This window comes from Sorex fumeus, unplaced genomic scaffold, assembly GCF_029834395.1.
Source record: "Sorex fumeus unplaced genomic scaffold, SorFum_2.1 ptg000143l, whole genome shotgun sequence".
In the NCBI taxonomy this organism is placed as follows: domain Eukaryota; kingdom Metazoa; phylum Chordata; class Mammalia; order Eulipotyphla; family Soricidae; genus Sorex; species Sorex fumeus.
In genome coordinates, this window is record NW_026606200.1 from 571295 (window position 1) to 586850 (window position 15556).

The 15556-nt window shown below is 40.6% G+C and overlaps 1 protein-coding gene across 1 annotated transcript in view; it reads left to right on the forward strand.

Annotated features, from left to right (window-relative positions):
- The window catches only part of CNTNAP2 (contactin associated protein 2), a gene marked incomplete at its 5' end in the record, with an annotated part of 1346219 nt that overhangs the window by 512667 nt on the left and 817996 nt on the right, over positions 1 to 15556 (forward strand). The window contains one exon of the mRNA XM_056106760.1: positions 5618 to 5737. Within this exon, the coding sequence (XP_055962735.1) occupies positions 5618 to 5737 (120 nt within the window). The remainder of the gene's footprint in view (positions 1 to 5617; positions 5738 to 15556) is intronic.

Consider the following 15556-nt stretch of genomic DNA (forward strand, 5'->3'; position numbering starts at 1 on the left):
TGGACCTAATGTAATTAGAGGACTTCTTAAAATCCCACCCCCCAAAAAAAAGATATCATCACAGAGCAGAGGATCTGAGTGATGGAGAGTAAAAAGAGCCTTGACCAGCCATAATGTAAGATGGAGAAAGGGACCACAAGAAAGTCAAGAAAGTAGGAACATGCAAGCAGCTGGGAAGGATAGCAGTGCAAAGTCTCTCCTAGATTTTTCCAGAGGAACTCAGCCCTACCAACACTTTCATTGAATTTAGTCTATTGAATTTAGCCCAGTGGAAATTTGCCCTCTGGAAATTTCGGACTTCCAGAATTCTAAAATAATAAATTGGAGCTGTTTTAACCCACTAAGCATTTGATCCTGTGTTACAACAGCCAGAGGAAACAATCTGATAATTCTGTGCTTGTTGTTTTCCGTTGTATTATGCGTGAAATGGCCCAGAAAACATCCATTGCTTAAGAAAACTGAACATGGGGCTGGAGCAATAGCACAGCGGGTAGGGTGTTTGCCTTGCATGCAGCTGACCTAGGTTCGATTCCCAGCATCCCATATGGTCTCCCGAGCACCACCAGGGGTAATTCCTGAGTGCATAAACCAGGAGTAACTCCAGTGCATCGCCGGGTGTGACCCAAAAGCAAAAATAATTTAAAAAAATTAAAAAAAAGAAAACTGAGTGAGATATTTAGGCTTTTTCAGCTTCTGAATTTTGACATGCTCTGAACCTCAGTCTGCTAGATTCTAGAATCATATTCTGGGCATCTGAGATTTATTCAAGAATATTTAGAGTAATATGAGAACTTTTATTTTTTTGAGAGGAAGAGTGACAGCACTGAAAAATTACCTTTCCAATAAATCAATGAACTTGATGAGTCTGTTTTTTTCTTTTCTATCAGCCCAATTATCTTTCTGTTCGTCAACAGTCTACTAGAAAAGCCCCCTTATCGATGTGATGGCTCCCTTCTTTCTCTTTCTGCACTAGATGCTGCTTTTGCCTCAAATGTCCCGTTTTCAACTCCAGCCCCATGTACAGCTGTGACCCGAGCTAGACCCACATTGGGTAGAAGTTAACTGCCTGAGACATGCAGGATAATTCTCCAGTTTAAAAAAAAAAATCAAAGCTCGCTCACTGCTTTGAATTTTTGATATGCTTTGATTCTTAGAGTATGGTCATTTAGTTTACAAAGCGTTTGATTTGAGTCTTCAGCATAACACGGTAGAGGCGATACCATTTTCTTCATTTTAATTGAGATAACTAAAGTTAAGGAGAGTCTCCAGGGAGATCGGGACAGAAAAGAGATTTGAATGAAAGCCTTTTAATTCCCTCTGCATATATAAAATTAGTCCAGTTTTACTATACCACAGCCATCACTGCCGTTGGCCTCCGTACCGTTACTCCAGATAAGAATTTTACAAGAACGTTTTTAGCGATAACATAAATCGTATGTTTTATAAAGCACTAGAGTACACAAACTGTTTTAAATCATCCGTAGTATGACTATTCTAATCATCACTATTACTCTTTTGGTATATTTCCAAGTAATTTTCTGTGTATCTACCTGAGTCTATTTTGACATCGTCTTTACCCTACTTTCATTATTTTGAGTGAAATAAGATGTGGTCTTTTCTTATTCTATTTAAAATTCTACTTGATTGATTTCCATTGGCCTATTTTTCCTACTGATTTTTTAAATAAAAATAAAGAAGTAGTCCTTCCTGCTTGAGTCACCTTTCATTTTGTCAGACAGGAGCCCCCCCCCCCCCTTTTTTTAAACTGCTGTAGGACTTACAGCAACGGCATTAATCTGCTTTAAAATGACTAATTCTTTGGGCTGGATCAATAGTACAGTGGGTAGGGTATTTTCCTTGCATGCAGTTGATCAAGATTTGATTTCCTGCACCCCACAGGGTCTCCTGAGCCCACCAGGAGTAATCTCTGATTGTAGAACTATAGGTAAGCCCTGAGCACCGGCAGGTGTGGCCCCCAAACAAACAAAAATTGACTAATTCTCAACTGAACCACAATATCCTTTGAGTGAAGGTCCAGGAATTACTAGTTTAACAATCTCCAGCTGATTATCTTACATCATTAGGTTTGGGTGCACTCCTTTTGTTTTTCTCTTGTACTGATATGACAGTGGAAAATAGCCAGCCTAGATAGGTTAAAGACTCTTTGGGAAGGAAAAGATTAGAATTTCTTAAGGACACAAATTCCCTCACCCATGTGCCTTCACCATCTAGAATCAGTTACTTGGGATAAAGTATGCAGTCCTCTTTAATATTCTATATGCCTACTTGGAAATTCAGTAGTTATTTATACTAAACATCATCCTTTCATTATTCTTTTATATGCATATGCTCCTCCCAATTATCCAACCAGTCATTTATCAAAATCAGAATAGGAAGGAGAATAGGTACAGGTTAAGTTTTCATAAATTAAAACTTGTCTTAAACATTTATCATGTTAGATTAAATGGAGTAGAAAAGAAAGACACTTTTACACAATAGACCCTACCTTCATGGTAATTCATAGTCTTGAATATAAAATATGTGAAAGACTACCAAATCCTATACTGATTATAATCAAGAATTCTAGCATGTGAAATGAATGTTCTGGGACATAACGGAGACAGAAATTGAATAGGGAGTCTCCTCAAGGAAGAAAATGATGGGCTGGGGTGATAGGATAGCATGAAGAGGGTTTTGCCTTGTGAGCAGCAGATACAGGTCTGTTCCCCAGCACCCATATGGTTCCCCCAACCTCCACCAAGAGTGACCCCTGAGAGCAGAACCAGGACTAGCCCTGATCACAGTCAGGTGTACCCTACTTGATCACGATCACGATCATCCTGTTGTTCGTTGATTGCCTCGAGCAGGCCCCAGTAACGTCTCCTTCGTCCTAGCTCTGAGATTTTAAAGTGCCATATTCAAGGCTCTTTCAGGGTTAGGAGAATGAGACCCATCATTGTTATTGGTATTTGGCATATTGGGTACGCCACGGGGAGTTTGTCGGACTCTGCCGTGTGGGCAGGTTACATTCGGTAACCTGCCAGTTTGTCCAAAGTAGGAATGAGATAATAAGATGTACCCTACTCACCACCCCAAAAAGGGAACAATGAATGGGAGAAAAGTAGTAATAATTACATTAATTTAAAAATTCTATTTATTGAAAGTTTACCATGGGCCAGACATGCTTGCAGTGTTGTCATTGAGTATTTCCTCAAATTCTCATAGCACAATGAAAATATAGCACTGTAGCACTGTCCTCATGTTTTTCATCAATTTGCTCACATAGCCACCAGTAATGTCTCCATTGTGAGACTTGTTGTTACTGTTTTTGGCATATCGAAATACACCACAGGGAGCTTGCCAGGCTCTGCTGTGCAGGCGGGATACTCGCAGTAGCTTGCTGGGCTCTCCGAGAGGGGCAGAGGAATTGAACCCGGGTCAGCTGCGTGCAAGGCACATGCCCTACCCACTGTGCTATTGCTCCAGCCATTATTGAAAATATATGTAGATGATTATGAGACATATTCTCTATTCAACTTTACATAAGGTTAGAAATATTGATAATGTTATATTTATACTTTGTGAAGCCAAAATTTGAACCCAAGTTTGTTTGATTGCAAAAACCCCACTTCTTTCTACTTCTAGCATTACAGTAAGTTCTGATTGAGAAGTATTTTAGGTTGATAAAGAGACTATTCATATTATTTCAGATAAAAGCTACCTTGTTACAGGTCTGTAGACTTAGTATGGATTATAGTAATTGCCTTGCATGAGCCAGACATTGATTTGATCCCAAGTACCGGATATGGCCTCAGCACCACCAGGAGTGATCTCTGAGTACTGAGCTGGGATTAAGCCCTGAGCACTTCTGGGTATAGCCCCCAAAACATATCCTGTAAAGGCCTACCATGAATTGAGCAAGCTCTTGTGTCAAATCAGAGTGCAAGATTTACAGGCTAGAGCAATAGTACAGCAGGTAGGGCATTTGCCTTGCACACGACCAAACCAGCTTCAATTCCCAGAATCCCATATGGTCCCTCGAGCACTGCCAGGAGTAACTCCTGAGTGCCGAGCATTGAGTAACCCCTGAGCATTGCTGGCTGTGACCCATAAGCAAAAAAAAAAAAAATTTACACTGACAAATTATTAAATCCAAATAAGATATCTTAAGATTTTGGAAGGTCTTACATACATTAATGATGATCTGGTATACAGTATCTTAGACACTGAAGAACTATTACACATTTCTAACACAATAAAGGTAATATTTAGAAATGCACTGTGTACTAACATTGAATAAAAAAGTAGAAATTTGGTGGGATATAAATAGGTTTTTAGGTATCAACACAACTTATTCATGATGTAATTATTATAAACTAGATACCTGGTATGAAAAATAACAGGTGTATTCAAAGAGAATGATTACTTATTATGTATTAGACAGGATAAGTAAAAAAAATTAGTGATAAACTAACCAGAGAGACTAATTAGAAGATAAGAATTGAACCAAAACATCTGATTTATTTTGATCTGTACACATACACACAAAGTAATATAGAGAGAAGTTATGAAAATCAGTGAAATAATTAATTTCTTAGGTATTGTGAGTTTATCTCAATCTAAACTTCATTTCTTCATTTATAGCTCCAACTACCTCGTCTCCGTGACCTGCTTGTTTAAAAACTAACCTTATCTTTTCCATATTACTTATCCTTACACTCCCGTATAACACTGGTTATCTTTCAACTGGCCTATGACAATAATCCAAATTTCCTTCTCTACCACTTACCTATGATCTATTGTTTTCTATAAGGGATTGATTTTGTTATGTTTCTTTTGTTTTTGTTTTCCTTCTATAGAGCTAGGGTATCTAACTACCTAAAGTTTAAAAATTCTTTCTCAAAACCGTTCATTGCAATATTTTCCTTGAAATGTTATTTCATACTGTCAGATACAGGTATGGCCTCTGCTAGAAAAGCAAATGTGTAAGAAACGTGGCAAGCAAAGAAAAACAATGGAAAATAACTTGCAACTTAATTCACATAAATGTCAGTCTCTACTCAAGCTTACTGAATTTACTGTGATTAAAGTTTCTCTGATGAATAAAATGATTCGGGACCTTCCTTTTTTATTCTTGAAATAAAGAGTAGAAATCAAATGCTATTTGTGGGAAATTTATACAAACTATGAAAACAATGCCTGTTGCAATAGGGAAGGGAGAGAAAAGATTGATTTTCTCCAATCTCTTATTTGTAAGCCCAGAGAAACAGCCGAGCTGCTAATATTTATCACCTTTCAAAATAAAGTCCCTTGCAGTAAGGAGATGATACCCATAAATAACTATACATTCAAATGTTTTAATGATCATGAACTCTAATAGAACAAACATAATATTTACTTAACTGTTATCTTTGCCCTTTTCTGAGCCATAAAGTTGTAGCTTGAACTTTCTTTTTGTTAGATGGGTGATGGATGTTAATGTTGAGAAAAAGAAGGGTCTTCCTAATAAGTAGATTCACTCCCAGCAGTGGTTCTTCAGAACTGGCTATGTTTCTGGGATGTTTATCTGGGGATCTATTTGTCTTCTGCTGAGCTTATGTGGGATCTTCCATTTCAGCTATCTATGAACCTTCCTGTGAAGCCTACAAACACCTTGGCCAGACATCAAATTACTACTGGATAGATCCTGATGGCAGTGGACCACTGGGCCCTCTGAAAGTCTACTGCAACATGACAGGTAAGGATGCTCTACTCGTGTTTTAGGAAGATTGCTTCTCAATCTGTTCAGACTAATACCTCCACTAAAATGTGTTTCTTCTGCTCTACATTCTTATCACCACATGCAATCAAACTAAATATTGCCGGATTTGTTAAGGGGAAATGGGGAAGTATACCTCTAAAGCAACAAAACATCTACAAGTTGTAATTTTGAAAAGTCTACCTTTTGACTTGAAACTGGAATTTCTGAAAAACGATGAAGTAGAAAAATCCCCCAAATTCAAATTGTGCAGTTCAAGTGCATAGCATGAACTGTTATGAGATGCCCTTCACAAGTAACCTAGTTGTAGTTTTATTTCATGTTCAATCTGCTCTTTCATTGTTTTGGAAAGATAAGAGATGCCCCCAATCTTTCCGCTTCCCTTAGACAGTTTGGATCTTTGTGAACACTGCAATACCATTCTAGAAATAGCAAAATTCACAGGTTGCTTACCTACAATTGGTGTGGGGTTTTCTACTTGGGAAGAGAACCTAATTTTTTTAGGGCTGTATCACTTGTATCACTTGTCATCCTGTTGCTCATCAATTTGCTTGAGCGGGCGCCAGTAACATCTCCATTCATCCCTGTTGCATGCTATTGTAGCCCAATGGCATCTGCTTGCTCCAGAAACACGAAGGGCATCAAACCATTCATTCAGGGTCTTGACGAAGAAGTCCAAACATCTCGTAGGTGGGCAGCCAGGTGTTCTTTTGAAGTCTCGTGGAATCTAGTTGGTAAAGATTGGGCTATGAAATGAAATTGTGAGTTCTTATAAACTCTCACAATAGTGTGTAAGAATTAATCTCTATGATAATAACAGATTGTCTATTAGACAGTAACACTTGGAAGTATCTTACCCTCCCAAAACTTAGAGGGGAATACAAGGCAGGCACTAATTATTGGTTTTAATATTTTTTAATTTTTATTAGTGAGACATCATGAGGTACAGTTGTATACTTACAAATTTTTGTGCTTGGGTTTCAATTATACAATGATCAAGTACCCATCTCTCCATCAGTGCCCATCCTCCACCACCACAGGTCCCAGTATCCCTCCCACCCCCCATCCTCCCCATCCCACCCTGCCTCTGTGGCAGGGCATTCCCTTTTGTTCTCTCTCTCCTTTTGGATGCTGTAGTTTGCAAAAGAGGCAATGGGTGACAATCATGTTTGGTCTATAGTCTACTTCATTTTAGAAAGCCTCAGCATTCTCTCTGCCCTGCTTCTGCAAGGTTAAGATGATGTTGATAAGGATGATGTGATGGTACTGAAATTTGTAGGACACGAACTTTCCACTGTGTGCTAGATTTCCTGGTTAAAGTCTTTATTAAGCTTACCTGGGTTTATACCAGCACATGTGTCTGCAATCTTGGCTGCCTTATTAGTTTTATTAAATTCAATAAGTCTCAACATCTTTCCCTATGAAATAGTTTCAGGGCATCCTATCCAACTTTGGACAATTAAGAACTTATTCTCCTATATCTCCAAGGATAAAATGAAACAAAATCATAAGATATAGAGTCCTTATGTGGTGAAACACACAAATAAAATTGAAGTAAAGATGACTTTACTGTGAACTGAAGTCTTTTTTTTTTCAGTAACACAAATCTCATCTTTTTCAACATCTCCTTTAAATGGTATGACGGAGGTTTAGTTGAATTCAGGCTGAGCAGTTAAGGGTAGAGTATATTTTCTCCAGTTTCTTCTCTCATTCAATAAAATTCTTAATATCAGTGGCACCTCAGAGGCCAGCAGTCACTCTGGGGCCTTTGTTAGCCAAATCCTTGCTTGATCTGGAAAGAACAGGAACTGAACATCAGAAGAAATCATAGAAGCTTAGGGCATGACTCAAGCTGTCCAGATTTCAAGAGACAGTGTTCAAGGGGAAGGAATGCTGACCTCACATAGTCTGTGAAGTCTTGATAGATCATTCTGTCATGAGAAATACAGTGTCACTGTATTTCTGTCGAGTGACAAAGCTGTCCCACTTCTCAGTGACCAAATGTAATTAGATGTGATTACTATTGGATATAAAACACATTTTCAAAATGTGAATAAGACATATTTGGGGAAGAAGCAATGTCTTAGCAATAATCCACCTCTTTCCTTTCTCCTCAATAAAACAGTGACATGGGAAATAGTTGACTTATATAGGCAAGTGAAGCATCCTTACTGAAAACCCTTCTTACTTGTGAAAGAGGGACCTTAATGTAATTTAATGTAAATTTAACTCAAAAGTTAAAATCACTCTGTTGAAAATCACTTTTGATTTAAACCTATTTTTTGCAAGTGTGCACTTTAAAATCACTATTAAGGTTATTGGGCTTGAATGCCCTGATTGGCTAGGGCTTCAATGACCACTTCCGTCTCAACAGAATCCAAGGCCTTCTTTAAATCAATGAACCTTAAACAGAGCGGCATCTTGAACTCCCGAGAAACCTCAATGAGCTTGGTTATCGTGCGGATATGGTCGATGATGCTGAATCCTTTGCAGAACCCGGCTTGCTCGCATGGTTGTCCTTCATCTAGTGTTCTGCCAATCCTATTTAGGATGACTCGAGTGAACAACTTGTAGATGACAGACAATAGGCAGATGGGCGATAGTTGCTAATGTCATGGATGTCTCCCTTCTTGAACAGTAGTACGGTCCTGCTGGTTTTCCATTGGGACAGAACCTTGCATTCAGACAGGTAGCAAGTGAATTGCCGAGCCAGTGTATTGATGAGTACTGACGGCAGGTTCTTCAGGTGTTCGGGTCTGACCTTGTCTGGGCCGGGTGCTGTTTGTTTTTTTACTGACGAAATGGCGTGTCGGATTTCGGAAGGGAGAACGTTGGGAACGACATATCCATCCTGTGGAATTTGGTATGTCGGCAAGTGGACATGGCTATCAAACAGATTTGAGTAGAAGTCATGGATAATCTTCTCCATTGCCGTTCTGGAGGATGTGATGGATCCATCAGGACGTCGGAGGGTGGTCATCTTGGTCTTGTAGTTGGCGAAGGACAGGCGGGCATTATGAATACTTTTCCCGGCTTCTGCCGCATCTACCAGTACTTCTGCTCTTCTCTCTTTGAGGTCTTCCTTGATCGCATCTCTGCACTGCTTTGCAAGCTCGGACGTTAGCTTGTGGTTGCCTGAGGCATGCGCCAAACCACGCTGGCAAATTAGCTCAAGAATTTTCGAAAATAGGCGATTTTTTGTGGCTATCTCTCTCTTGATGTTCCTCGCACATTCATGGAGGTGCTGAACCAGTCGATCGTATTCCTCGTCAATGTTGTCAACAATGGCATCTTCCCATGTTGCCGCAATAGTACCAAAGAGTTCCCAGTTGGTGGTCATTCTGGGAGTTCTCTTTTTGAACTTTGCAGCCCTTTCTCCCCGCTCTGTGAAGTAGAATTTTGCACGAAGGAGACGGTGGTCTGATCCCATTTGAAATTTTGGGACAATAGCGACATCAGTCAGGCAAAACCGTCGATTGAATATGATGTGGTCTATTTCGTTGTGGAATCGTCCACCGGGAGACTCCCATGTCCATCGTTTAGATTCTGTCTTCTGGAACTGTGAGTTACCATGAATGGTCTTTGTCGACATGATGAACTCAGACAGTCTCTCACCCTGTTCGTTCCATTCTGGGCCATGGGTCCCGATGTGAAGTTCTTCCGCTGATCTTCTCGGTCCTATCTTGGCATTAAAATCACCCACAATGATCTTGTAGAAGGTGTGGTCTTCTTTATAGAACTTCTCTAGCTCCATGTAGAACTTCTCGATTTCTCTTTCATCATAATGAGATGTTAGTGCGTAGACAACGAAGATAGCAACTGCAGGCAGTGAGCCACATCTATTCAAATGTAAACGTCCGATTCGGGTTGTTAGGCATTCGAATGAATCAATGCTCTTGGCCAAGTTTGTGTTGACAAGGACACGGATGCCTCCAACACCTCTTTTATCGCATGTTCCGAGGAACAATTCTTCTCCAGTGTCGAAAACGGCGTGGTGAGATTCGTGCCTTCTTGTCTTGGTCAGACCAATGATGTCATACTTGATCATTCGTGCTTGTACCATCAGGTCCTCGATGGATGCATCTGATGCCAGCATACGTGCATTGAAAGTACAGATGATCATTTTTGTCTTCCTTCATTGTGGCAGCCTAGGTCGGCCTTGAGATTTTGTCGGCCTCTCCTCTCTCATCCTTCTCAATGCTGCCATGTCGGTGAAGTCTTCAGGGTCAGGTGAATGAGACCAGTTGTAGTTACTGGTTTTGGCATATCGAATACACAACGGATAGCTTTCCAGGCTCTTCCGTATGGGGGGAATACTCTCGGTAGCTTGCCAGTCTTTCCGAGAGGGATAGAGGCTTTTGGGGTGACCTCTGATCACCCTTGTAGGTGTTACCATATTTGAACCCTATCAAATACAGTACGACAATTCCGAAAGATGGGTATTTAGTGTCTTATGATGTGTCGCAAAGCGGCCGCGCGGGTCCGGAAAGCGTCCTGAAGAGTGGTGATGGCTGGGTAGTGGAAGTAGTGTTGATAGTGGAAGTCTGTCAGTGGGGAGATACATCAGGATCCTCCGTGAGCTGTATTGTGGATTCACTACCAAGATCTCACCATTCTACAAAGAAGTGATCGTTGACCTCAAGAGAGGGATGAGGCAGGGTGATACCATTTCACCGAAACTCTTCAGTGCCACCCTCGAGAACATCATGCGACGACTGGAATGGGAAGGAATGGGAGTGAAGATAGATGGTCGGCAACTACACCACCTCCGCTTTGCTGATGACATTGTTTTAATAACACCAAACATCAGCCAAGCGGCACAAATGCTGGCCGACTTTGACCGTGAGTGTGGAAAGGCAGGACTACAGCTGAATCTTACGAAGACAATGTTTATGAGAAACAGCCTTGTTCCTGACACCCCATTTGCTCTCAATGGAATGACCATCTCCGAATGCAACAGCTATGTGTACCTAGGTCGAGAGGTCAACATGACAAATGACCTGGCACCCGAGCTGCGCAGGAGGAAGAGAGCAACTTGGAACACCTTCAAGAACGTCGAAGAAATAGCTAAGAGGACGAAGAACCTCCGGCTCTGGGCACATCTCTTTGATTCCACTGTTCTTCCTGCATTAACATATGCCTCAGAGACCTGGGCCCTACCCAAACAAGATGAGAACGCTATTAAGGTCTCCCAAAGAAGAATAGAAAGAGCTATGCTTGGAATATCACATTTCACTCAAATGAGAGAAAGAATCCAGAGTTCTGACATCCATCGACGATCAAAAATCAGGGATGCTGTCTCATTTGCCAAAGTGTCGAAAATCAGATGGGCTGGTCACGTAATGAGATTTAAAGACGACCGCTGGACTAGAGCTGTTACTGACTGGATTCCACAGGATGTCAAGAGACCGCATGGCCGCCCACCTACCAGATGGTCAGACTTCTTCGTCAAGATCATGAACGATCGGTTTGAGGCCCTTCATGTTCCCGGAGCGAACAGATGCCATTGGGCTACACTAGCACGTGACAGGGACAAATGGAGATGTTACTGGCGCCCGCTCGAGCAAATCGACGACTAACGGAAAGTTAAGTAATTAAGTGATTAATGTTATAAAGTAAGTAAAACCAAGCTCTTTTGGACAGGTGTCAAGGGAACCCCAGTAAAATCCAGATGTCCATTTGTACCTAGAAGTTATGAGACAGCACCCTCCCTTCTTCTGCTCAAGAAAAATCCATTTAAAACAAGTGTAACTCAGAGGCTAGAGAGATAGGACAATAGGCATAGCATTTGTCTTACATGATACCAACCTGGGTCCAATCCTTCACACCCTACTTGGTCCCCTGAGCACCACCAGGAGCGATTCCTGAGTGCGGAGTCATGAGTAAGCTCTAAGCCAAGTGTGATGCAAAAACCAAAACAACAAAAAAAGTTTAAATGAGATCCGGAGTATAGCTGCATAATATGAAAATGGCATATTTCAAATAAAAATGAGGCATCACACCAAGAAGTAGAAAATTTTGAACTAGACATAAAATTTAAGCATTTATTCAATGCAGTCAACAAAATGACAGAGATGTTGAAATTACCTGACAATTATTTTAAAGCAGCCGTGATAAAAAAAAAAATGCCGCAGAGTAATAACATGCATACTTGAAACTAATGGAAAAATAGGAAGCCTCAGCAAAGAAAATAGATGTAAAGCAATTAGAAAAATTTTAATGGGATCATATAATTACTCTAATTTACAAAAAAAGTTCAGTGAATGGAATCAAAAGCAGAATGGAAGAGACAGCCACTCTGGAAAACACTTATGCAGTTTCTTTAAAAATTAAACATACAGAGGGTGCAGAGAGGATGCTTGTCTTGCACAAGGTTAACCTGGGCTCAATGCCCTGCATCTAATATAGTCCCACAAGCACTGCCAGGAGTGATTCTTGAGTGTAGAATCAGGAATAAGCCCTGAGCATTGCTGGGAATGGCCAATAAACAAAAAAACAAACAAAAAAAAAAACAAAAATTAAACACAAAAATTAAACACACGGGCTGGGAGACAGCACAGCAGTTTGGGTGCAAGCCTAGCATCAAACCTGGCTTCAGTTCTCGGCATACCCTCCACAGACCCTCCCTAGCATCACTGGGTTTAGCCTTAGAAGCCCACGAGTTGCACTGGGTGTGACCCTGAAGTACCTGGAGTGGCCCAAATGGTCTTCAGCAGTACAGGGCTCAGGCAGCACCACATCTGTGGGTCCTAGAACAGAACCACTGACCTGGCTGAGAGAGTGTCACTGGGAGTGACCTACAGATGCCCTGGTCACCACTTAGGACATCCCTCATTCAAAAACTAAATCAAACCTGTAACTTCCTGCATTCCTGGGCATGGACCCAAAAAAATGAAGACACGTCCCATAGAAACCTGCACACTAGGGTTTGTAGAACTTTCCTGAAGAAACTGCAAACTAGGAAAAATGCAGCTGTGCTCAGATCTGTAGATTGTTGCACCTGACTGGGTTTGTCCATACTGTAGGATGCTGTGTAGCAGAGACAAGAACCAAGTATTGGTTCCATGCAGCAAAGTGAGACTTGAATCCAGAGAATAGTGCTGAGTAAGAAAACTCCAGACTTGAAGTTTCACATACCTGGGCGATGTCATTACAGAACGCTCTTGAAATAAGAAAAACTGGAAATGGCAAGCAAATGAAGGGTTTTAAGCCAAGGGAGATTCTGGGAGAGCCATAAATGGGTTAGACAGGGTTTCTTGTATTGGAGTCTGTATCCTGGATTGTGCTACTGCACCATAGTTTTGTAAGGTGACCCACTAAGAAGCACCAAATACAGAGCAAAGAAACTGCATTATTTATTAAGCTGCGTGTGAACCTAAATTACATCAAAGAAAGCTTTAAGTAAAAGTTATATAACCTACTAAAATAATTTAAAGTGGAAATTGAGAAGAAACACATACTGTAAGTATCTTTATGGTATTCGCAACTAGTAATAAAAAGCAGAAAGGCTAAATAACTTTTCTAGAAAAAAATAGAAATAGAAGAAGCTATTTATTATAAGGATTTTTAGGAAACACCCAATGAAGCTACATGTTATGCAAAATGCTCAGTTATAAATTAGAGACAAAGAATTCGTAAAGGTAAGGAAGGGAAATGAACTCTACACTTGAACACCAAGGACAGAGAAGCAATTATGTTTTTCCCAGCACTGAGCCCAGGGGGCTGGAGTTCAGTGAGTGTGGAGAAGGTCTCTGGAGGAAAACGGCTGGGTACTAAAGACGGGAGCACTGGAAAAATAAATGGTTTTCTTTTCAATTATTTTTGAGTGCAGTGTGTAGGTATACACGGAAGAGTTTGAAGCAGACGAGGAGAGCATCTTATTAAAACTGCCACACGGAAGTGGCCTTGCATGAGAGGTAACTCTATGGGACCAGTCCTGAAGCAGTTGTAGAAATCAGGAAAGGTCTGATATTTTCTGGAACCAGAGTTGAAAGAGTTCAAGTGAGGAGACATTGGTGGATTTTCGATCCGTTCTGAAGGTAGTGTTATCAGGACTGGAGAGAGCTTGCCTCAGGATGATTGAAGATGACAGTTATCAAGAGTAACTCCCAAATATTTGGGTTGAGAGACTGACTGCATGATAAAGCTCTCTGGGAAGTGAAAACTTGAAGGAGGAACAGATTCAGAGGAAGTTAAGGAATTCAGTTTTGACCTAGTTAAGTGTGAAGTGCTATACGCCATCTAAATTGAGATGCAACTCTGGAAATTGGAAAAGTCCCAAAAGGGATGTTTGGGTTAGAAATCTAAATGTGCTAATTGTTAGCATGTGAGTATATGAGAAATTATAGCATTTGGAGGATGATGTAAACAGAGGGAAGGTACAGGAATGAGCTCATGGGACTCAATAGTCACCAGATTCCTGCTGTTGAAGTATTACCTACGTGTGCAGGAGAATGTAATTGAGATAGAGTGCAGGAAAATCTCTCTGAGAACATTGGGGGAAACATATGTGTCCTTGGCATACGTGTTGAATTGATGGGGTCCTGGAAAATAATTAAAGGATCTGAAGGATGGAGAGTGGGATCAAATCAATTTAAATGCCTAAAATGAGTGAGACAGAGCATTAGAAAGAGCAGCTAGGATATATCCAGAGTTAAGACTTTGTGTCCAGAGGTAAGACTTTGGACCCATAAAACAGGAGATTAACCTGGACTCGGGGACAAAGGAAATATTCCACAAAAAATATCTTAGTCGTGAATTGTCTTAAAGAAAAAAAATGGGCCCAGAAATGATGTGTGTGTGTGTATGTGTGTGTGTGTGTGTGTGTTGGGAGAGTGAAGGGAGATAGATCAATTCACACGATGTTCTGTATGATGCAAAGCATTTGTCCTGAGGGGGAAGCAAGAAAGGGATGATTTTATTTTACTAAAGCAAGATCCATCATGGTCATCGTGAATGATCATCTCCCAAAGAAACTTAAACATCACAGGGAGACAAGTGTGACAATCTCTGTTGTATCCCTGGAGCTGAAATTCAAATTTGAAGAGAAATAGTAGGGCAAGAGATCAGACAGGAGGTAAGACGTTTGATAGTTACACATGGCCGACCCAGATTTGATTTCTGACATCATCTACACACCACGCCCCAGCACTACCAAGATTGACTCTGAGTGCTGAGTCAGATGTAAGCCCTGAGCACAGGTAGCTGTGACACAGCACCTCCCAATTTTTAAAAGATAATTCGATGTAGAAAGAGTCTAGTGAAGGAGGGGCTTGACAAAATTAATTCCATATTTCTGCTTTGAACTCTCCATAAAATTGAGCACAAAAAAAATATAGGGTTGTATGAGGAAAGGGGAAAGGGGTGAGACTAGGAGGAAGGGCAGATTAGGAAGAGGTGGGACTAAGAGGAAGGGGCAGATGAGGAAGGTGTGAATGTAGAAGGGAGAGATAGACTAAAAAGGAAGGCAGAGAAATTCAAGACTAATTTCTCTGTAAATCTTGGAGTATATAGGTACATCTCTTCCTCTTAGTTTCTGTGGAAAGTGTGGAACTTGGAATAAACTTATCTATACCTTCACACACACACACACACACACACACACACACACATGCACACGCAAATACAGTATTACACTTGAAACATGAACGAAAAGTAGCATTACTTGCTGTAAAATGATTGAGATGGAATCCTCTTATGTCAAAAATAAAGCCTCAAATTTACTTATTTCTTGGTCAAATTTTACATAAATTGGCACTCCTCATTTTTTATAAGGCAGTCCTCCTCTGTAATTCTTCT